This window comes from Neurospora tetraspora (genome assembly GCF_033439725.1).
Source record: "Neurospora tetraspora strain CBS 560.94 chromosome Unknown B0H65scaffold_6, whole genome shotgun sequence".
Classification (NCBI taxonomy): domain Eukaryota; kingdom Fungi; phylum Ascomycota; class Sordariomycetes; order Sordariales; family Sordariaceae; genus Neurospora; species Neurospora tetraspora.
In genome coordinates this window covers 2,237,527-2,259,815 of record NW_026944388.1, presented here as the reverse complement: position 1 = coordinate 2,259,815, position 22,289 = coordinate 2,237,527, and the positions used below count along the sequence as shown (strand labels likewise).

Genomic DNA, 22,289 nt, shown 5'->3' with positions numbered 1-22,289 from the left:
GAGGCTCGCTTCCCCTGAAGGCTGACCGCTGCTCGACAGATCTCCCAACCGTTTTGTTCATGTATCGCTTCGTATCCTCAGGGCAAAACAGACAAGCGAAACCAAACATCGTCTTACATCTCGGATACGGCCCGTGCCTTGCGGGCCATCATTCCAACCACTAACCAGCTCTTTGTCCTAGTACAGGAAAAGACGAGCCTTTGCATCTTCAACCACCCACGCCAAGCCCTCCTTGAGATTCTCTCCTGTCATGGCACTACACCGCAGAATATTCCACTTATGCGTCCTGATTTCATCGAGTTGCAAAGCCTGGGGAGATTAGCATCACTTCTTTCGCAAGATGAGAATTCCAAGGGAAGATCGTCAAGTACACTCACTTCCCGCAGCTCGTCCTCAGACATGCACCCCCTTACATCGGTCTTGTTGGCAAACACAAGCAAGCTTGCTCCCGACAGTCGCTGGATGTGTAGGTATGGGTCAGTTTCATGGACAAAATTGGCAGACTGGAGTACAAGACATATTTGAGCGGAGATTACTTACCTCTTCCTGGAGCAGACCGTGGAGTTCATCTTTGCAGTCCTGGATGCGCAGCCTGTCCGTGGCATCAACGACCCAGATCAACGCATCTGTCTTTTCAAAGTAATTCCTCCAGTACGACCGCAGCGTTTTTTGACCGCCAACATCCCCTATGCGTATTGTGATTAGAATCGGACATGCCGAAAACTACGCTTGAACATCTTACAAATGTTTAGCTTGTAACCCTCATAGTCGATGGTTTTGATGATGAACCCGAGTGTTGGGCTGACCGTGTTCACATCTTCATTCATGATCTTCTTGACAATCGTCGTCTTGCCTGCATTGTCAAGACCTCTGCATTGGTACCTGTCAGCAATTGCGCATAGTACAAAGCAAGCAAGTGATCGCCTACAGCATGAGGATGCGAAGCTCCTTGTCCTTGAGCTTCGCTTTTCTTAGGATTGACAGCATCTTGTTGGCGGGGGTCACGAAATGCGAAAACCAAGCGGTAGGTGGGTTTTCTACACGGCCTTTTTGTGTACAGTGATGACCAAAGATCGAAATGGCTGACAGAAACTGACTTTCTCAGGTATTGCCAATTCTACGAATCTGGTTGTACTGGCTGCCTGGCCGTTGATATTCCAGGTGATGGACGTGGACATCGGCTGCCCCTGCTGTTGCATGCATTCCCGTCCCCACCCTGACGAACTTGATCCAATCAGAGCCGTGGATTCTATTTACGCGGGTACTTGATTTTCGTTCCCACGTGATACCCTTCAACGTCAACACTTCAACCATCCTGAAGACACTCTGATTCGACACGCGCAACGGACGTCGCAAGTGGAAAAAGAAGGCAATTTCAACGTGCATCTCATCCCATAATATTTCAAGTTATCAAACACCGGGCGTGCTTTGAAACTGGAGTGGGAATTCGACCCTTTCTCTCTGGACATTTTCATGTTGGCCTCGGACGTTAAGGCTACCACTCAGAATCAAATGCATAAATCACAAGGAGAGTATTCATTCCGCGCGGAACGATTGAAATTAATGAAGCGTATACGATGCAGCTGACCAAAGTTGGAAGATACTGCTAACCTCAAGTCAAGCCTCTCAGTTTAATCAACAGACTGAAGCGTGCATGCGAACAGAGACACTGAGCCACGGACTATTTACTTGACTGAGGCTTCGAGACTTGAGACTGGCGTGTGGTTGGCATATATGCTCATTAACACACAAGTTGTCATCTGAACTCTGGCCAAGTTCCATTGAGCTGGGTTGGCTTTGAAGTCCAAGGTTGGATGAGAGACGGTTTGGTTGACCTTGGAGGCCGCATGCACCCCTTCACTTCTCTTCTCAATCACCACAACGGTCTGAGTGTGTGATCAATGCGATTGGATTCGAATTGCAACTAAACCTGGATCTTCAGTTCGGCACCTTCCAGCTTCCGCCGGGCAACCTTCCACCAAAATTTCACTTCACTAGAAGGAAGGTACGCACCGCCTGCCAGACCTCAAATCAGATTCTGGTCAGCTGCCAGCCACTTTGTTTGAGGTGCACTTGCCATCCCATCTTTTCACCTTCCATTCACCACCGCGCCTACTACTGCTCAACCCCGCCTTAAAAGGGCAGTCTTGCAGCCGCTTGCTCCTGCTTTCTCTTTCTCGCAACATCCCGCCTCTCCCAACCCATTCCACCTTCCTCTCCCAACACTCCCAAATTTCACCGTCTTTTTTAATCTGCGACGAGATCCTGTTCCCGGAGCTGCAGAGCGCAACCGCCGGCGTCGATCATCATTCGACTCCGACTGAGTGCGACAAGCACTTGTCGCTTCCCCTTTCTTCTAGCGAACTATCGTACTCTTCGCCTCTTCCGGCACTTCCACTCCAATCCAACTGACATCACACCAAGCATCTGCGACCGGAAGTTTACCTCACCACCCAGCGCCCGTTAGAGGCACCTACACGAGCTAGTTGACTGTCGAAGCAGTTCGACCTACGGCAGGAATACCGAGGACTTGGAGTCGACGACGATCCAACATCACCTACTCATCAACGGCATCTCACCAACTCACGACGGTATTCTGTCTCGAACAGGCACCCATCATCTGCTACTTCTCCTGCCCCGCACCTAGGTGTATATCACCTATCTGCATTTCTGGTTTGTTCGATCGCCGAACCAAGCAGCTTTTGCGACCTGAATGGAACCTCATCGCGGCGACTATCAACCTCCCGACGCCTAACAAAGTGAGTATACGCAGCACTACACTTGCTTATCAAATGCTAACCATGGTTTACCGTTTATTCAGGTCATTGAAAATGACTGCCGAAAAGCAGGACAAACCCGAGGCTCCCGCCAAGCAAGGAGTCGATTCCGGAAAATGGGTTGACTCAGGTGCCCCAAGCACAGGAGAACGCCCCTTAGCTATCAACCAAAATTTCAAGCCAAAGATTAAGCCAGTCCCGGGAGTTCCTCCTCACCTTTGGCACCGTCACCAAGGTCGACGCATTGTCATCAAAGACCATACCGGCAAAGTTGTGGACATCAGCAACACCAAAACTTCCCCCCCTCCAGCACAGAGCGTACAGCAGCAACCAAAGGCGCAGCCCAATGTTAATTCGAGCCCAGACGGACCCAATAGATCTGCATGGGGAACAACTCCTCAGGCGGATAGCTCCAAAAAGTCCCCATGGGAAAGTACTGCCCAGACAGGATGGGACCCACAAGTTACGGAAGCCGATCAGCCGGTTGGCGCCGGAAACCAGAACTCGAATGCCTGTCCACACAATCTGAAGGGCGACCAAGCCGTTTTCCATCAGGGTAACGTGTCTGCAAACCCCTGGGCAGCAGAGAAGAAACCCTGGCAAGCAGAGAAGAAACCCTGGCAAGCAGAGAAGAAATCTTGGGCAGCAGAGAAGAATCGCGGTGCTCAGCCCGCTTGGAAGTCAAGAGGACCACAAGAGCATCGACCTCTGCCGGTGCCTGCTGATTACATGGAGCATGAACTTCCTTGCCGCCGACTTGACTATCCAGGCTCGCACCGGAGCATGCTCTCCGTCTCTGACTTTCATTTCAGCGATGGTCCTGAAGAAGTCAAGGAAGTCGATCCAAAGATGTCCCATGACATCCGCAACGAGATTGGCGTTGAAGTCCCCATGTACCGGTTCAGCAACGAGATGGGCGACCTCGCCATACGGTTCGGTCACTTTTACGATGGCCGGAACTACGATATAGGCCTTCAGACTGAAGAGTACAACAAAGGCCTGGTAGAAGCATGGGTCCAGGACGTAACTGTCGATGCGAAGGCATCTTTCAAATCCAAGCGCAATCACTTCAATTGTGATATCAACCCAGAGACGGGATGCTTTCTCGCACCTGTCAGTCACCCTTTGACTCGAGTTAGTGAGGCACAGGACCCGGAACTTCGATGGCGTCAGATGAACTGGTCTTCAGATCTGCTGCGCAAACGCAAACTCGCGTCCAAGAGAGGTGGGAAGTTTTATCGAGGAGAGGTTCCACCGTCGAGCCGCCAGCCACCAAAAGTTCAACTCAACGTCAACATCGCAGACTTGAATGTACCCCAAGTACCATGCCATTTGCGCCCTGCTGAAGCTTCCGATATGGAGGCAGTGGCATCCATCTACAACAGCGAAGCCATCCAGAAATTCGATTCTGCACCTTTGGGAGCAGCGGACTTTGAGAAAATCCTTACGGACACCCATGGGCATGAACTTCCCTTCATTGTTGCCGTTAGCGGCTCAGCTAGGGTTGACATGCTGAAAGATGGCATTAGATTTGAGTCGAGTCACCCACAGCAGACGGTCCTTCCTCCAAGTCTCAAAGAAGGCGCGGTTCTTGGATTCGCGTACCTCTCCGTTTGGAAGCCCGGTTTGGCTGGCAGCACAACAGGCACTAGCAGGGCCACTGTTGAGGCCCACGTGCATGTTCATACTTCTTGGAGGCGCAAGAAGCTTGGATCTACACTTCTGGATAGGCTTCTGGCCTCAGTTTCACTCAACGCGAAGTCAAAGGAGATGTGCGACTTCTGGGATCCTTCACGCAACCCTGCTTACGCGGCTCCCTGCCAACATGACCGCTATACCTTCAAGATTTACACGCAGTACCTTGTCAAGACCGAATTCGACGCCAACAATGGATTCAACAATAGGGAGACTCAAGAAAACCAGGTCGATGATATCGCGTGGTTGAAGAACCTCCTCGAAACCAAATTCAGATTCAAGGAAAAAGTCCGTTTCGAAGCGGCCTATCGCTCGCCAAAAGTCGAGGGAGAAGCTAGCTATTGGCTGGATTCTGTCGTGTTTGAACACACCTGCTGCAGTCCTTCATGGATCGATCTACTCTACTGAGGCAACCTGAATTGGCGATGGGTATCATACCCTCAACCCAGTTGGGTATCGTCCTGCTGCACCTGTGTTTCCTCTCATTTTCTTTTTTCCTTCCCATCTCATTTCATTACCATTCGCAAACTCCTGCTCTATTTTCTTTTACTTTCACCGTTTTCTTCTCTTATGAGCAGATTCAGCTGCCCTAATGAGGCCTATCGTATGCCTCTCGGATGAGCAGCTGACAAGAGAAGTAAAAGACTGCTTCCATCTGCTATCAATCTTCTCATCGTATGCAATCCGCGAGTTCGAGTTTAGCGGGCGGTACGATGCTTAACCTGGCTTTTATCAGGTTAAGTACATTCGATATAAAAAAATGGAAAAGGTTCAAATTACCTTGTAGTTCGAACTGTTTATGTCTTGTTATAGTCGCTGTTGAGATTGCTTTTCTGTTACTTGCTCATCAGAAACCCATATGTTCAGGACTGTACTATAGTAGTTAATGTTAGTGCATTAACAAATTTTTAGTCCGAGTTGGTCGCTTCGGTCATCGGGGCAAGTGCTGCCCGTGAAATGTCCGAAATCCCTGTCATTCCTCCACAGGCTCCAACTGGTCAAGTCAGCAAGCAGCGATGAACCACCCAAAGGCTGTTATCGATGCTTGCCATTGAAACCCCCTTCATTTCGGTCAGGAGTCAGGAGTTCCAGGTTATAACGTGTCACAGCAATCTGAATCGGCCTTCGGGATCATTCATCATCCCCGGTTTGCCCGGTGTTCGTTCTCGGCGTCTTGTTGCAGCAAACCCGCGAGTTTACGATAAACGAATTGTCTTCAAGAGCCCTTGGAATTAGGTAAGCACGCTTAACTGATTTGGGCAGCGAACGGATAACGGGGTTATCGGGCATGAGATGGCCAACGACAACACGGATACCACAACGACAGCCGAAGGGACGTCGGGAGTTGGGTCAGGGGTCCGACAATCGGCACAAACCTCTCCAGTTGCTGGACAATCAGACTCGGATCTCGAACCATTGGCATGTGTGACATGTCGGAATCGAAAGCTGAAATGTGAGTATGCTGTTCAGCAGTGTGGACGCATCTCGCTCATGACACTCCCTTCTATTGACTGATTTGAGCGTCTAACTTGCTGTGACTCTGTGATTTAGGCGACCGCAAAAAGCCGGTATGCACACGGTGTGGGACGGCCGGGGGTGAATGTGTATATCCTGAATCCAGAAGGAAACCGAACTTCAAGCGGCGGAATGTGAAGGAACTCGAAGAGAGACTGGGCAAGTCATTTCTGTTTGTCCGACACACGGGCTAAGCCAGCTAACATTGTCAACGATAGCTCAAGTGGAAGGCCTCATTCGAAATGTCACCAAGCAGTCCTTGGGCCTTGATAATAAGGGTGCAAGTGATGATGTGAGCGCTACTGCTGCCCTCGACAAGATGAGTGCTACGACAAGCTTGGATGAACTACCAGAGGGGACAGTATCGGGCTCTGAGCGAGCCAGCTGCTCGTTTGGCTTTGTATCTCATGGATCAGCATCTTCAGAAGCTAGCCCCATGGAGGCTGTCCCGGCACCTGACAGAGTAACTTCGTCAAAGCGGCCACACTCACCTCAACCTTTCGATGCGCCTCGAGAAGGAGGGGGCATCGGAGGCTTCAGTGACGACCTGATTGAGCTGGGAAGGTTCGAGGGGTTACCCCCTTTTGAAATGATCGAGGAGCTGTGAGTTCCCTCTCCAACCATCCTATCCGACTGCATACGCTGAAATAACGAGACGCAAAGACACCGATTGTTCTTCCAATTTTTTCGGAAGCCAAAGATCGTATCCATTGTCCACCAGGGAAATTACATGCGAACATACTACTCTCCTACGCATATGCGTCCGCCTATGTGTTTACAGTACGCAATCTGGGCAAATGCGGCAAAGGGACACCCCATGTACGACCGCTACTATGATGTCTTCTATCATCGTGCCCGTCAGTACTTGGAGGCTGATGAGCTGAAGGTTAGTCAATTTTCTAGGATTGCATCCAAATGTTTTTCGAGCTGATTATGAATAATCAGGGACTCGGCGAGAATTTTATAACGCTCCATCACGCCCAAGCGTTGATTTTAACCGCCATCAATGAGGCCCGCTCTCTGCTATTTACCAGAGCTGCAATGACTGCCGCAAGGTGTGCCAGACTTGTGCACATGCTGGGCCTTCAACGACTCGATGACCCTTCAGAAGACGCAGAAGGATCCGATGGGCCCATCTTACCTGCTCCCAAGAGCTGGGTTGAACTGGAAGAACGTCGGAGAACATTCTGGGGTGCCTACTGTGTCAACGTTCATGTCACCAAGAACACCGGGTGGCCCATCATGATTGATGTGAAAGACGTAAGAATACCCGCCCGACGGCCTTTATTTGAGTTATCAAGACTAAAGTCGTAGCAGACCACAACCCACCTTCCTGCCTCGGAAGATGCCTTTAACACAGGCTTTCATGAAGCCTCACCCACGCTCCAAGAAGCTTTTGGCGGCTCCTCCTACTCCTCCTTCGCTAGCACCGTCGTCATAAGTTATCTCTTCAACGAACTGCTCAACCATGTGCACCGACCGAAAGTATCGGACCGACCCGACGACATTCAAGACGGCCCTTACTGGAAGCGCCATCGCGAGATTGACAACAATTTGGGTAATGCTTTTATGTTCTTACCCGAGAAGTTCCGATTGCCAAGCAATATCACAGAGACGGTGGCGCTGCAGGTTAATCTGAATCTACACGCGTCCGTAGTCTGCCTTCATAGCGCTGCTTGCGATGCAGTGAAGAAGTATGGGCTCGACAAGCGGCTGGGCGAAAGGAGTAAAGAGAGGAGACTGAATGCTGCGAGGGAAGTCGTGAAGATCATGAGGCTGGCTAGAGAGACCGTGAGCCCTTACGTAAGTGGTTTTTTTTTTTTTTTTTTTTTTTTTTTACACCTCTGCCACCGCTGGTAATTCATTTACTAACAATTTGCCAACAGAAAACCCCCTTAGTAGCCCTCTCCATCTACTGCGCCTCAACAGTATATATCGACCTTGCCCGAGAAGCCTTCTCATCGCCCTCGTCAGTCCCACTCCCGCCCTGGGTGACTTCCGAGCTCGAATTCCTCGTCAACTGCATGGAATCTATCGGCCGGCAATACATTGTCACTCGTGCCTACCTCAACCAACTCCTACTCGACATTGAGCAAAGCGATCTCAGTGCCTTCTTCAACCTGCCCAACATCAAGCGGTATGGGTGCTGCAACCATGGGATTCCCCTGCTGGTGAGGACGGCTGTGTCGAGGTATACGAAGAACGGTGGGATGCCGGTGGTCTCGAGAATGATGCCTATGGGGGGTGGAGGTAGGATCATACCTGAAGGAGCAAGTTGGAGTGGTGGTGGTGGTGGATGTGGGGTAGGAGTGACGGCGGCGCAAGCCTGTGGTGGGAGTCTGAACGAAGACGGGGGAGCGGCCGGACCACCACCGGATAGTGAACTCGGTGCTTGTGGTGGTGGTATTCAGTGTCCGGGAAGGCAAGGCCAAAGTGGTGACACGACGGGAACTAGCGGTGGAAGCGGGCCGGGTCTCGCACCGGAAACCAAACGGAGACGGGTCGACCACGAGCAGCAGTCCTTCATCGAACGCATCGACCTTTCCGACTTGTTCAAGTTCGGTAGTTCCGCACTCCCCTCTCAGCATCAACACTATCAGCCAGCAGCAACAGTACCACCGAATCTCACCACCGGAGGCAGTGACGAATTCAACGACGGCTGGGGTCCAGGGCCCGCGACTGCCGTCGGACCTCCTCATCTAATGACACCCAGCAACAACACATCTAGACCGGTAGTCCGGTTACCTTACAGAACCATGAGCGACTCATCCACCGCCATGTTTGCTAACAACACTACCGGTACCGGACCTTCATCACTCTCGGATTTCGACCCCAACCATATTCCACTTGAAGACATCACCAACATGGAGGACATCTTCTCCAACGTCACCGGGATGGAAGGGCTAGGTCAGATCGACCTGGACTTAACAAACGTCATGGTCGACCCCCTGTTTTTGAGTACCGGCGGTAATGACGGCAACGGCGGCAACGGCGGCAACGACATCAATGGCAACAGCAGCAGCGACGATGGCAATGCGTGGATGTTGCTGACCGATACGGAGAATCCTACGACGGAGGACGATTCTCCTGCCACGGGAACGGGAAGTTGGGATAATATCCACTGAATCCTGAAGGTCGATTGATGGGGGCTAGGGCGAAGGAGGGCATACTTGTAATATATCTGAGCATAAGCGTTGTGGCGTTTCTTGGCGTTTGGGTTCAAGGCCAAGGGCAAAGGGGCTCAGGTCATTCAGGGGGGAAAGGGTGTAAAGTAAACAAATCCGCTCGGTTAGAAACGGTTTTGGAAGAGAGGGTACCTTCCACGTTAATAGATCACATCTCCTGTAAACAGCAAGGACGAGAGCCCCAATGAATCTCAGTGACCGATTTCTTATGAGGATTGTGCCATTGAAAGAAAGGCTTCATCTGTTTGTACATTCAACCGGTACACGTTGCAAATGGGCAACTTTAGTTGCCATCGAATTCAGATCTTCTCAACTCTTCGCCGTTCTTGTGCGACGCATGAGAACATGGTACCCAAAATCGAGCATATTATAGTTATATAGGGATAAATAGCTGGCATCCCACGAACTGTCTTGTGCATAGAACAGGACAGCTTCGCAGACTCCTTTTTTCCTTTTTTGATCCTTCCGGTATCGGCGACTGCGCTCTCAGGCCAAGCCTCTCAAGACGCGAATTAACCGAACCCTCCCCTTCCCACCCCATATTATATCACCCCCCCATCTTTTCTTCCTCCTCTAGGCGCGGCCCAGACCGACACGCAAGGGCATCTGATGCATACGCTTAGAAAGCAAACACCTGATCCTCCAACTTGCTAACCGGCTTAGCCTTCTTAAAGCCCAACGCCTCCGTCGCCTTCTTCAACCCACTAATCATCGGGGGAGGGCCGCACAACAGAATCTTGACATCATCCGCCGGCTTAGGCAACAACTTCTCCACCATCTCCTGGGTAACAAAGCCCACACCACCAGTCCAGCCCTCAGGCGGGCGATCGAGTACGTAATGCACGCGAATCCCCTTATCCTCAGCCACCAGCGCGTCCAGGTCTTCTTTCAGGAGGATATCCTGCTGCGTAACGTTGGCGAAAATCAGATCGACCTCGGTGCGGTCGCCCGCGGCGCGGCCGCGCACGATGGCCCGGATGACTTGCAGCATGGGCGTGATGCCCGTGCCGCCGGCTACCATGCCGAAGTGACGCACCATGTTGGGGGTGTACACGAAGGCGCCCTTGGGACCCTTGACGCGGATCGTCTGGCCGACTTGTAGCGAGGCCATGTGCTTGCTGATGTTGCCGGTCGGGTAGGACTTGATGAGCAGGTCGAAGTAGCCCGGCTGGTGGTCGCCCGAGATGGGCGTGTAGGAGCGCACGATCTCCTTGGTGGAACCGTCGGGTTGCTCGATGGCGGCGCCGATGGAGATGTGTTGGCCGATGGGGAGGCCGAGGATGGCGGCGGGGGTGGGGAGCTTGAAGCGGTAGCTGTTTTGGGGGGGAGGGGATTGTTAGTTTTTTGGTTTCTAGAGAGGGAAGAGGGGTTGGGTGTTCAGGGGTTAAAAAACAGTGGACGTACATGGCGACGTTATGGGAGATGACGGTCTTCTCCTTGAGCTCGAATTCCTGGAAGACATTGGGCTTGAGGATCTTATTGGGGACTGCATATAGGCTGTTAGCGCGCGTTGATTTCAGCATCTTGTGAGAGTAGGGATAACGTACGCATCCTCCAGTACTTGATCGCGCCCAAGACGAGGGCCACGAGGGCGGCGTAGAGGGTCCATTCCGACTTGACGATGACGGTGCCGAAGACCAAAAGGCCAGCGGGGATGTAGATGCCGTCAAAGTACTTGCGCTCGAGCAGCGATTCCTCAGCCATGGTGTCTGTCTTTGTCCCTTCTTGTCGGTTACCTGAAAAGAAGGATGAAGAAGAAGAAGAAGAAGAGGAGGAGGGGAAAGAAAAGAAGAAGGAGGGGGAGAAGGAGAAGGAGGACGGTGAGGTGGGTGAGGCGGGACGGAGGAGCTCCTCTTGTTAGAAAAAAAGGGATTCCACTTTCTTCTCTTGTCCGACCACTCCCCAAAGTGCCCGTGAAAGGCCACTCTTCTTGACTCGAGCTGCCCAAAAAACGCGGGAACGGAGACGGGGGTCCAACGATCCAATCCACTCGGCTGGATCAAACAGGGGGTGTGTTTTGGGACTGTGTGTTGAGTGTTGAGGGGTGGGTCGATTCTGCTGCGGGCCAGACCGGTTTCTGCCGTGCCATCGACGGGACCTGGAGTGAGCAGTCAGGCAGTTGCCCCTGTGACAGCGTGCTACAACAGGTGTGCCTGCCCTGTTAAAAACCAAGAAGGCGAAGCATGGGAATGATTGGTAAATTGTAGCTTGTCAGGAAGAAGAATCCAGGGAAGAGATCTGGCCCCGCAGTCTGGAATAAATACAGGAAACTGGCAGTGTCGGTTGTACCTGCTCACACCTGTGCACCCGCTGTAACAGCACCCCTAAACCACTACCAATTGGCGCCCAATTGACCAACACCATCCCGCTGAAGGAAGGCGGTGACCGTCAACGCCGGGGATGTTTTGTTGACAATGCAGGTCCCGTCCCGAGGCCGAGGAAACCCCTCCGAATCACGGCACGGCAGTCCCACTTGCACGACACTGGACGACAGGGGAAACAGCGCCCTGAGATCCGAACCAGCTATGAAGCTCAGAATGACCATTACTTCTTTTAATCGTGTTGTTGCCTCTATTCCCAATGGATGTCTCCGAGGCAATATAACCAGTTTTTTTCACCAATACCATTCTGACTTCTCGCACTCTTTTACCGTGTTGGTACAACAAAGGACAAGCCAGCGTACATTCGCTACAACCTCTCACCAGTGTCACAAGTAAGGAAACAACCTCAACCTACCACCGCCCAGAAACTCCGACCCCGCTCCCGCCCACCGAGTGTCCGATCAGTGATTTTTCGATCCCGCGCTTTCGTGATTTGCAACAAGTTTCCTTGTGAACGGTTAAACTCACATAAACATCTCTTACCAAAATCACAAGCGAACCGAAATACCCCACATCGCCTTCCGGTCCTCTTGTTCCCGGTTGTGAAACCCGGGAAAGAAAGAACGCTCAGATGGGTGACAACACGCTACCATCCAAGCCGCCGGCAAATGATCCGAATCCGAACCCGAACCCGGTCCCGGTAGTGGTGGAGGAGAGCCCCTTTCCTCTTACGGCTGCCGACAAGTGGGTGCTCTCACAGACGGATGAGGAATTCAAGTGTCACTCTTGGGATGAATTGCGCACTCTTATACGTAGGGATTCCTGTTTCTTTCTGTCTTTGTCCATGTTCATCATGATCATCATCTCATTACAATTACTACATGTATACATCCAAGCATTATCAGTGATACAAAACCAGCCCGCCCGTCTTGCTTTTTCTGTCCATGTCTCTAACCTTCGAATCATGATCACTTCCAACAACAACAGAAAACAATGACCTCTCCGTCCTCAAACGCAAGCCCTCCGATCTCCGGCGCTACATGAAATGGACAGCCGAGACCAAAGCCTCGTACGGCAGCATGACCAACTACCTCCTCGCCCACCGCCTGCCCAAGACATGGGGCGAGCCGCCCTTCACGCCCGTCTCCGACGTTCCCTTCGCCGAACCCTCCGACTACTGCGTCCTGCTGAATGACTGGCCGTACGGCTTCGAGCCGGGCATCACCCACATCGTGGTGTGGACGTGCACCGCTATTGCAACGGATGACGATAAGGGCGACATGACGCCCGAGAGCCGCAATATCGTCGGTGATTTCGTGAAGCGGTATTTTGTAGATCGGCTGGGTCCCGGGGGTGAGGAGAAGGTGCTGTATTTCAAGAACTGGGTGGCGCTGCAGAGCGTGAGAGCGCTGGAACATATTCATGTGTTGGTGAAGGATGTTGATCCGGCTCTTATCGAGGAGTGGACGAGGGAGCAGGAGTGGCATAAGGCGTAGGTAACTGAGGTGGTATGTAGTCGGCAATGGCGGCGATCTGGTTGGGACCAGGTACAATAGAGATAGATAGACAGCGCAAAACGGATAGAACAGATGCAACACCACCACAGTAAAGCTTTCTCACTTTAAGCAGCAGCACGTCTCTGCTTCCTGTTGCCCGCAGGAACCGCACCAGCACCAGCACCGGCATCACCGCCGGCGCCCATACCGCCCAACCCAGCCATCGACTTGGCGGCACCCATCAGGCCAAAGCCCTTGTAGACGCCATAAGCAGGGACAATGGTCCAGAAAATCCAGGCCCAGTTGCCGAAAAGGGTGACGAGAACGGCAGCCGCCCAGGTGACCCAGACGACGTCGAACATGTACTCGGTCAGGCCAGGGGCGGCGAGGTCCTCGCCGGAGGCCTTGAGAGCCTTGGTGGACGGGTCATAGCTGGGCCGGCCCGTCTTCTCGAGCGTGTACTGGCAGAGGAAGCTCGGGATGGAGAGGATGAACCAGAACAGAAGGGAGCGCGACCGGAAGAGGAAGTGAGAGAGCAGGAAGATGCCGTTGACGGTGAGGGAGCCGATGTGGAGGTTCTTGAGCGTGGTCTCGTTGGACTTGGCCCGGTCTTTGCGCGCTTTTTGAGCCATTGTTGAGGTTATATGGATGTTGTTTGAATGGAATGGACGTTGACTGGGAAGTGACAGAATGTGGTGTCGTTGGTGGTGTGAAGTCAAGAGTCCACGGTTGTCGTGTGTTTGGAAGCTGCATCCTGGCATCATTATGAATGGATGCTTACATAAGCAAATACAACAACTCTCGGCTCCACATCACCAGGATGTCTTCTCCCCACTTTTGACCTCCTGGAGTCCTAACCTAACACCCACGACACCAATGACGGGAACATCCATCAACGCGATAAGTTGACATTTGTTCAAGGCCCCTATTCACGAACTCCATCGAAATTGGTCTTTACGACACTGACACCCAAAGCAGTCCAACGGCATTTTGCTACCTAGCTGGCGTGCTTTAGCTGTTTGACCAAGGCCTTTATCCAACATTTGACAGGCTACAATATCCCGTCACATCGATACCCCTTGACCTGGACTCCAGAAGACATGAAAGGTACGAGGTTTGAAAAAACCGCGACAAGAAGAGTCATTTCCCTCCCGTGTGTACAACGCTCCAGGACAACTTAATATCAGACAATAGAAGACAAATCAGCTTCACCCCTTCCAGTTTCAAAGTATTGCAAACGAGACCACAACGAGCACGATGTTCAACACAGCAGTGAACACCTCCATTGCTGACGAAAACATGCCTTTCGCCTTGTCCGCGTTCGCTTTCCGTTGTTCCTCTGATATTTTCCTCTTAACCTTTTGACCTACCTTGCCTCTAGCTTTTATTTCTCGCTGACTTGGTTCCAGTTCATTGATCGTCTTCTGCAAGTCCTCCTTCCTTCTTCTGAGTGCCTTGACTTCCGCTTGGTTCCTGGCCATCTTCCCGTCATCGGCACTCCGACGGCGGGACCGTGTTGCGTTTGCCATTTGGGTGTCGATCTCGTCAATGGAGGTTTTACATTCTGCGATATCATCCTCAATCACCTTCCTCAGAGACTTCCCCGCTTTTGTCTCGCCCAGCTCCATGTCGCAATCAACAAGCTCTCGCTGCACCTCCAGAACAATGCTTTCATCATCCGACATCAGATCTAGTACAATGCCCTCCGCTGAATCGTGGGAGCCACTGAACTGCGTGTTGGAGGACCCTTTTTCGAGCATCGGAGCCCACCACTCGTCAAGAAGTTGTTGCTCACGGCGCAGTGCCTCGCCCTCACGATCTGTTTCGATATTGTCCCAATGGGTTGTGACAAACTTGACTTTCCTAAGCGCATCGTCGCCGCACAACAGCTGAAACATTTCGAGGAATTGACGAGACGAGCGCTTCATGCGATTCTCGTTGATGGAATGCATGTAGATGATACCCCTCAACGGAATTTGGAGGGCGTATTGCGCTGCCAGGTACTCCGTTATTTCTGCAAGAACTTGGGTGTTGGAACGCCGGGTGTCGTCAAAACCAGGAGTGTCAACGACGGTGACTGAACGGGTTTGTTCTTCATCCAGGAATATTTGTATGGCTTGGGGTGGCGCCTGGGCTTTCCACTCGTGTAGTTAGTCTCCGATGACTGGTAGACATCCACGGTTGGTAAGTGATTCGCTTACTTGACTCCAGCGTATGCCCTACTGTGACCGAGTCAGGTTTGAGTGCGTTGACGAAGGTACTCTTTCCTGCACCGGTAACTCCCATTACCAACACCATACCTCCCAACTCCGGCGATGTGTCCATTCGGTCAAGTGACTGCATAATCTAGACACTTTTGGCGATGGGAGTAGTCAACAGGTTGAAGAAGAGAAGGCTCGATGTGTCTTGTCTCGTTTGTGGTTTTCCAAGGATCGTGATGGCTCTATAGGCGACGGTTGCCTGTGGAACGACCAGCATCTGTTCGAGTAGTGTCGATGGGCCGCTACATAGGTTGGACTTAGGTTGAGTCAGGTGATGCCGGATCGCATTAGCCGCATAACGATATTGGCGACCTCTCAGAACCCGAGATCAAGTGTGGACACTATTCCGAAATGGCCATATGCAAGCCTTCATAACAAGGTTGCCTCGTTCAACTGCAACGTTAGTATCTTCAACCGAGAACAGAATGCCATTGGCGACTTTGTTGTTCCAGGTTGCCTTGTTCCCTACATACATGGGCACGGAAAGAGAGCAGCAACGCATGAGCTTGTTCAGAAGGGTACGTTGGGCTCCTTCGCTCCAACATACTTGGGCTGTGCATGCACGTCGCCACCAAATAGTCGATCGGGATTGGTAGCCTTGCGCCATATGCCAACCAACACAGCCCACCCCCGCACAGGAGATGGAGAGTAAATGGTCAAATGGACCGGGGGGGGGGGGGGGGGGGGGGTGGGGGGGGGGGGAAAGGGACGAGAATGCGACAGCGAGTGAGGGGGGGGTTTAGCTAAGAGAGGACACAAGCATCAGGTTGAGATAAGAGGAGGGAGGAAGAAACCGGGCACACGAAAGTTTTGCACCGTTATCGAACATCGGCACATACAACGTTAGTATCATTTGGAAAGGGCTTTTAGAGGTACTGCCAACGACGACTGTTCCACCCAGCATGGAAGCCAAAACAGCCAAGGTCAAGCTATCGATGGAAGGCTTGAATAGACCTCTTGGTGCTCCTCCCGTGCCTTCTGTCATATCAAACCCACCTGACCCTGAAGACCTTTTGCAATCTCCTGACGGGACGCAGTCTCCGAGTTCACCACAAGTCCAACCTTCGAATTCACCCCAATCTTCGGATTCCTTACCATCTGCAGATCCAGCACAAGTTTCGCCCGGATCTTCAGATTCACCATTGTCTTCCGATCACTCATGCGCAGATCCACCACCTTCGGCAGATTCATCACAGCTTCCAGGGGCATTTCAGAAACAGAATGAGACTTCACCCCTGCCTCTGCGGCGGAAACCGCGGCGAAAAGCGCCTGTCAAAGACAGTAAGGAGAGATATATTGCGATAGGAATTGACTTCGGGACAACGTAAATGATCCCGACACAAGACTTCCGTTACTCCCACACGTTTCCGGGTCGGCTAACCAAATAATCAGTTACTCTGGCGTTTCCTGGGCGTGTTCCTTTGATCCGGAGAACATCCAACAAGTTAAAGGATGGCCATCTGCGAACATGAGGTTACAGGACGAGGTACAGATACCGACGCAAATCAACCTCAAATCAAAGAAGTGGGGTTATCTAGTTTCCAAACACAGCGACCCAGTTCGTTGGTTTAAGCTATTGCTTCTTGACGAGCAAGATATCAAACAAGATGTCCGCAAATCCTCTTACCTGACAGAAGCAAGATCTATGCTGCGGTCGCATCCCCGCTATTCGGGCGATGGCATTATTGATCTTGTTGCTCAATTTCTGAAGGAGCTGTGGGACCATTCTCTCCAAGATATCGGAAAGCGAGTCGATGTCGACAAGTTACCACTCAAGGTAGCTGTCACGGTTCCGGCGATATGGCCCAGCTATGCCCGTGCTAGACTGAAGGAGGCGTCGAGGAGAGCAGGCATTGAGCAACCTAGGCTCATGGGCAAGACAAAGCTTTCCCTAGTTGAAGAGCCTGAGGCAGCAGCTCTCTGCACCCTCCACGAACGGCGAGAATACCCCGAGATTGAAGTTGGTGAGACCTTCATCGTTTGCGATTGTGGGGGCGGAACAGTGGTAGGTCACTGATCGAGTTATGATGATGCTCTTCACAGGCTAACGTAGCCGCAGGACATTATCAGCTATAAGGTTAAATCTACTGACCCTTTCCAAATTGAAGAAGCGGTTAGAGGAGATGGTAAGAACTCGCGAACCTTCCCTTTGACTGCGTACTTACACCTCACCTGACAGGCAAGCTCTGCGGCGCATTTCTTACCGATAGTGCCTTTGAGAGGTGGATAAAGGCCAAATCCGGTCTCAAGTTTGATGATGTCGAGGAAAAGGAATTTCGCGCCTTTCTCCAAGACGAATGGGAATATACAATGAAGCGCGCCTTTAGCGGTAAAGAGAACCAAAATGCTTTTGCCATCAGACCTCCTTCCAAGGCCATGAAAAAGCTGAAGCTGAAGAATAAAGGGGATAGCTTCCCAATCTCTAAGTCAGTGTATTCCTTGAGCTTTACAAAACGAAGACATTTGTTAACACGCACAACAGAGACACTCTCAAAGAAATTTTCTCCAAATCATGGAATGGCACAAGAGAGCTCATTTCAGGACAAGAAAAACGCATCGTGGAGACTTACGGTAAACCACCCAAAGTACGCACTTCCTCAACACCGAGTTGGTTTAGGATATGGTTTGACTGATAATTCACCTGCTGATAGAAAATCCTCCTCGTGGGCGGGCTCGGTGCCTCCCCGTATCTCTACTGGCGGCTTCACGCGCAGTTTAATGGAAATGTGCTGCAGCCGACACAAGCGTACGTCTCCTTCCTCAGACACAACATTTCTACACCCATCTCCAGTCAAACGAATTAACATGGTTATTCAGATGGTCGGCCGTTGCTAAAGGTGCTGTAATCGCTGTGCTTAAAAGCACAGACGATGTCATCGCTTCTATGCCTGTCGTTGTTTCTAGAGTAGCCAGGTTTAGCTACGGTGTGCAATTCGGGTATTCACCTAGCAGCTTGACAACTCTTGGCCAGGTGCCAGGCGATCGTGAGAAGGATGAATACTACTTTGATCCTGATGGTACAGAACTGGTCCGCAGGATGACGTGGTACCTCAAGAAGGTTCGTCTGCCAACCCCTATCCTGAACCCAAGCTTTGTTTGAAACGTGTAGCCACTAACGACTGCTTTCCAGGACGAGACGATTGATAACAGGGATCCAGTAACACACCCCTTCTCGCGGTGGGTTCAATTCCATGAGTTGTCGGACATCAAGATCACTATTTTCACCAGTCATGAAAACCCGCCACCTTTTCGGAAAAATAACTCGGTCAAATTAATGTGTGAGATCGGCATCATTGCTCTTGTTCCTTGGGAATCCTTGGAGCGGTGCACCAGTCCTTCTGGGGAGGAGTATCGAAATCTGCATGGCGTCCTGACTATGAGGTTCGAGGGCGAGCCCAAGTGGTCCTTACAAATTGGGCAAAGCAAGGTAGAACGAGATGTCAAGGTGCGGTATGAAGGGGTCTAACGCCGAGTAAGTCTTTTTTGCGGATTGATGAGTAGAAGCAAGCTTATATAAACCAAAGCTAGTTCACTTATCCGTTTGGTTCTTCGGGCAATGCCTTTCTTTAGGACAGGAAAGGCGGTAAGAAAAATCGTAATGCATTAACCCAGTATGATGACGATTTTGCTCCAGGGCAGGCCCCTAGCACATCGGGCTTACTCGATGAAAATACACAAGATGGGAAGCCAAGACGCTTGACAAACACAGTAGGTCCCCATGCTGATACTTAACTTGGCGTATTGTACAGTTCATTATCGCTGGGATGACTTTGCCTGTCAGTCTTGCTCTTGGATAACATTCATCGCAGATTCCCAAGGCAGTGTCCAAAGCGTAGGTATACTTTCCGAGTACGTGAACTATCTTTACATCACTTTTTGGTTCGGTTTTGACCAGAGCAACATCCTCTAAATTGAGCAAGGAGCATGATGTCAATGTTGGAAGGCAACGGTAAAAAGAAGAATTGTCCTGCTAGAAGGCACAGAAGGAGTGTAGTGTACCTAGCTACTTGTCAGTCATCAAAGCAATTCCTAACAATTCAGATTATCGTGTGAAAGGCTCCAGGTAATCGTGGAGCTTGGAATTAACTGCATGCAGATTAAATAAAAGAAGCCCATTTGTCGTACTTGTATGGTTGAGACCACATGAGAGACAACACAGGTAAGGGGGGGACAACGTGAGGCTTGCGGTACAACGCACGATGTGAAGCATTCCATTGGATGCCTTTCATCAGTTGCCCCTGCACGTGTACGCTCCGCCCAGTAAGATTTGGTGGCCGCTCGGTAGTGATTTTCACTTCCAATTAACAGTGCCCAACCTTCAGGCGAACGAAACCTACACCTACAATCTTCGGACTGATCAAATTTTTCCACCCATCAACTCATGTTCGCAATTGCCTTCCATCATCATCAAGAGAGGTGATTCAAGTAAACCGAGAAAAACGATCCGGTTTCTGTGTGTCCGCCATGGAGGACTACCCCCAAGGCACCACCGTCTCAGAATGGCGCGTTCATGTCCCTAAAGAAGACGGAGGAGACGGAGACGGAAGCGCTCTTGTTGTTAACGCTCCATATACACCCCCTTTCCAACCTCAACATGACCCACATGGCCACCGCCAAGCACCCAGCCCAGATTTCTATCACCCGCTTTCATACTTCGATAGCAGTGGCCAGCAAAATGCCTCAAACGGCTACCATCAACACCATAGCAATATTCTCAGTGGATGGGCTGCAAACCATCCGGTCGCTGTCGCTATTCCCGCGACCCAGAAAATAACCAGAATACATTCAGACCGCTCGGGCAAAGCCTCAAGTTTTCCGGACCATAAAGGCAGCACCCATGTCTCTTCCAGCGGCTCTCATCCCAGCAGCCCTTCGAATTATCCCTACTATGACACGACCGGTGTACCTATCGGTGGGGGAAGGTCAACGGGGGGTTGGAGATCCATTCGGCAAAGCATATTTCCGCCACAACAGCGACGGCAGCGACAGCATCAAGTTGAATCCACGTCTACTGGAAGCTCCCCCAAAAGCGAGGCCCGGCATCGCGAATCGTCTGCCGGAGGAAAGGCCCATAGATCGACGGGCGCTGTGCGTCGATCAGATCAGAAAAGAAATAGTCATAGCACCAAATCACCGGAAAGGTCCTCAGAGAAGGCCCCTGACACCAAAAAGCAGCAACCGAATCCACTCGAATCATCCATAGCAAAGACAGATGCAAAGGATCCACGGCAACCAACGTTAGCGGCACAGCCAGAACAACACAACCATCAGGGCAGTCCTTTGGCGCACAGCAAGGAAGGTCAAGGGTCTCCCGTTTTCGTTGATGACAGGGCGATTGTTCAAGAACCAGAAAGCTATTACCGATCCAAAGACCAGGGTCAAGGGCAGAAGGATCAACAACAGCTCAATCCAGATCAGTCGGTGCGTACGAGTAGTGAGGTGGAATACATCACTGAAAAATACTATAAGCATAAGCAAAAGGCCGCCGAGTTGGAACAGGAAGTTGCCACTTTGGAGGATGAGAATGACACTCTTCGAGATCTCTTGAGTAAAGAGGCTGCATCAAAAAATCTGATGAATGGCATGGGGGCAGGTAAATGTCACTTGCAAGACAGCGACATCTATCAGCAATGGAAACAGTTGGCATGGTGGGTTAGACAATGTGTTCATGTCGCGAATGACGCCAGCAAGCAAAGGGGTGCAGAGGGAGCAACAAATCGCAGCCGCCAGGTCGACGATCACAAGGAGAAGCCGTCGCCGAAGAAGCGTCCATCTCGTTCGAAATCGAAATCACGAAGAGAGACGGCTGGAAAGGAAAGTCATAGCGGAAATATGGAGGCTTTGATAACGATCACGCCATACTATGATGCGTTTCTTGACACTGACAAGCAACGGATAGCGTTGGCGGAGGCCGCAATCTGGAAAACACTGCTGGAAAAGGGTATTTTTACTACAAGTTCAACTATCAGTCGCATGGAATGGGCCGGGAGATATGCGCACAGCATACGTCCAATGCGTAAGTCTTTCACCACTATGCCCCATGTGTGGAGGCGAACAGGATGTAATGGAGGTTCAGTATTAGCAAGCTAATCATGTAAGTGCGTGACAGTGGCCGATTGTTTCGAGCGTTGCCGCACATCCAGGGAATTCCACAGCTGGCGGTGTCACACTGCAACGTTCCTCGCATCGCTAACCTCCGCGGATGATTTGCTCGTCCAAGTCAATCCGGTAGTTGAGATTCTGAAAAGCAGACTCAAGCTTATCTTTGACATTGAAAGCGCCGTCCTCAGCCACGATCTCAAGAACATAGTACTCAACGCCTTCAAACTCGACAAGCAGCTCTGCCAGCAACAGGCACTCTGGTTCTGTGATGACCCCTCGGAGGACGCTTGGGCCAGTCCTACCCACTCTGAGAGTGGCGATGAACTTTCAGCTGCCGTGAAGTTGAGAAGCAGAGAGGTGTGGTTCGAAGACAAGCTCATGGCGGTGACGGACGCAAAGAAGGAAAAACTGGGGAAGAGCGCGGCAGTGACTCTGATCATATGTCCAGCGCTGATCAAAGCGGGTAATTCGTATGGAGAGGACTACGATGTGCTGCAAGTCCAAGCCAAGTGCGAGGTCGTCATATCGAGGAACGCTCCAAAACTGGCCACATCCGCACCAAGGTCAACATCCGCACCAAGGCCAAAGCCAATGTCGGCGTCATCCTCGAAAGTGATGCTCTCGTCGTCAGCAGCGCCCACATCAGGAATCCAGTCGAGGTCAACATCTGGCCAGCACGGGATAATGGATATAACTTCGGGCATGATGAAGGCTAGCCCTCGCGTTGAATTCGACATGAGCGGCAACAGCAGCCAGGACTCAGACGACCAGGAATGACAGGTTAAAGCAGCACCTTGTTCAAATCTCCAACGAGTTCGTGGATTCATAAGGCGAAATGTGGAAACGCGTATTGAGATTGTGTGAAGACATGTTTGATTGTCATTTAAATATCGTTTTCCTTTATACAACTTGTCAAAAGGTTTGACATCTTTTGTAT

General features: G+C 51.3%; 8 protein-coding genes across 8 annotated transcripts; 4 read left to right on the top strand and 4 right to left on the bottom strand.

Annotated features, from left to right (window-relative positions):
* Positions 1-63: 63 nt before the first annotated feature.
* Positions 64-1,153, bottom strand: B0H65DRAFT_264204 (ADP-ribosylation factor family-domain-containing protein). Its single transcript, XM_062822665.1, has 5 exons — positions 929-1,153; positions 743-870; positions 541-686; positions 378-458; positions 64-309 (listed from the first exon to the last, which is right to left on the bottom strand). Exons 1-5 carry the CDS (start codon positions 985-987, stop codon positions 178-180), a joined length of 546 nt encoding a protein of 181 aa, XP_062679531.1. The 5' UTR covers positions 988-1,153; the 3' UTR covers positions 64-177.
* Positions 1,154-2,831: 1,678 nt separating this feature from the next.
* Positions 2,832-9,112, top strand: B0H65DRAFT_431998 (uncharacterized protein; the record flags this gene model as incomplete). Its single annotated transcript, XM_062824972.1, has 8 exons — positions 2,832-4,829; positions 5,736-5,925; positions 6,024-6,074; positions 6,206-6,590; positions 6,651-6,873; positions 6,999-7,247; positions 7,305-7,790; positions 7,874-9,112. The coding sequence occupies 8 exons, from the start codon at positions 2,832-2,834 to the stop codon at positions 9,110-9,112; spliced, it is 4,821 nt and encodes a 1,606-aa protein (XP_062679530.1).
* A 679-nt stretch (positions 9,113-9,791) lies between these two features.
* On the bottom strand, positions 9,792-10,876 carry B0H65DRAFT_510700 (uncharacterized protein; the record flags this gene model as incomplete). Its single annotated transcript, XM_062828427.1, has 3 exons — positions 9,792-10,485; positions 10,577-10,658; positions 10,720-10,876. The coding sequence occupies 3 exons, from the start codon at positions 10,874-10,876 to the stop codon at positions 9,792-9,794; spliced, it is 933 nt and encodes a 310-aa protein (XP_062679529.1).
* Positions 10,877-11,709: 833 nt separating this feature from the next.
* Positions 11,710-12,989, top strand: B0H65DRAFT_510699 (uncharacterized protein; the record flags this gene model as incomplete). The annotated part of the gene is made up of 3 exons (XM_062828426.1): positions 11,710-11,885; positions 12,049-12,305; positions 12,481-12,989. 3 exons carry the CDS (start codon positions 11,710-11,712, stop codon positions 12,987-12,989), a joined length of 942 nt encoding a protein of 313 aa, XP_062679528.1.
* On the bottom strand, positions 12,965-13,716 carry B0H65DRAFT_264133 (uncharacterized protein). Its single transcript, XM_062822664.1, has one exon. The coding sequence runs from the start codon at positions 13,619-13,621 to the stop codon at positions 13,115-13,117; it is 507 nt and encodes a 168-aa protein (XP_062679527.1). The 5' UTR covers positions 13,622-13,716; the 3' UTR covers positions 12,965-13,114.
* Positions 13,717-13,986: 270 nt separating this feature from the next.
* B0H65DRAFT_510697 (P-loop containing nucleoside triphosphate hydrolase protein) lies at positions 13,987-15,314 on the bottom strand (the record flags this gene model as incomplete). The annotated part of the gene is made up of 3 exons (XM_062828425.1): positions 13,987-14,019; positions 14,450-15,123; positions 15,191-15,314. The coding sequence occupies 3 exons, from the start codon at positions 15,312-15,314 to the stop codon at positions 13,987-13,989; spliced, it is 831 nt and encodes a 276-aa protein (XP_062679526.1).
* Positions 15,315-16,185: 871 nt separating this feature from the next.
* Positions 16,186-18,716, top strand: B0H65DRAFT_432009 (uncharacterized protein; the record flags this gene model as incomplete). The annotated part of the gene is made up of 8 exons (XM_062824974.1): positions 16,186-16,574; positions 16,643-17,255; positions 17,310-17,376; positions 17,430-17,676; positions 17,733-17,835; positions 17,902-17,996; positions 18,068-18,308; positions 18,381-18,716. The coding sequence occupies 8 exons, from the start codon at positions 16,186-16,188 to the stop codon at positions 18,714-18,716; spliced, it is 2,091 nt and encodes a 696-aa protein (XP_062679525.1).
* A 998-nt stretch (positions 18,717-19,714) lies between these two features.
* Positions 19,715-22,129, top strand: B0H65DRAFT_510695 (uncharacterized protein; the record flags this gene model as incomplete). Its single annotated transcript, XM_062828424.1, has 2 exons — positions 19,715-21,266; positions 21,360-22,129. The coding sequence occupies 2 exons, from the start codon at positions 19,715-19,717 to the stop codon at positions 22,127-22,129; spliced, it is 2,322 nt and encodes a 773-aa protein (XP_062679524.1).
* Positions 22,130-22,289: the final 160 nt, after the last annotated feature.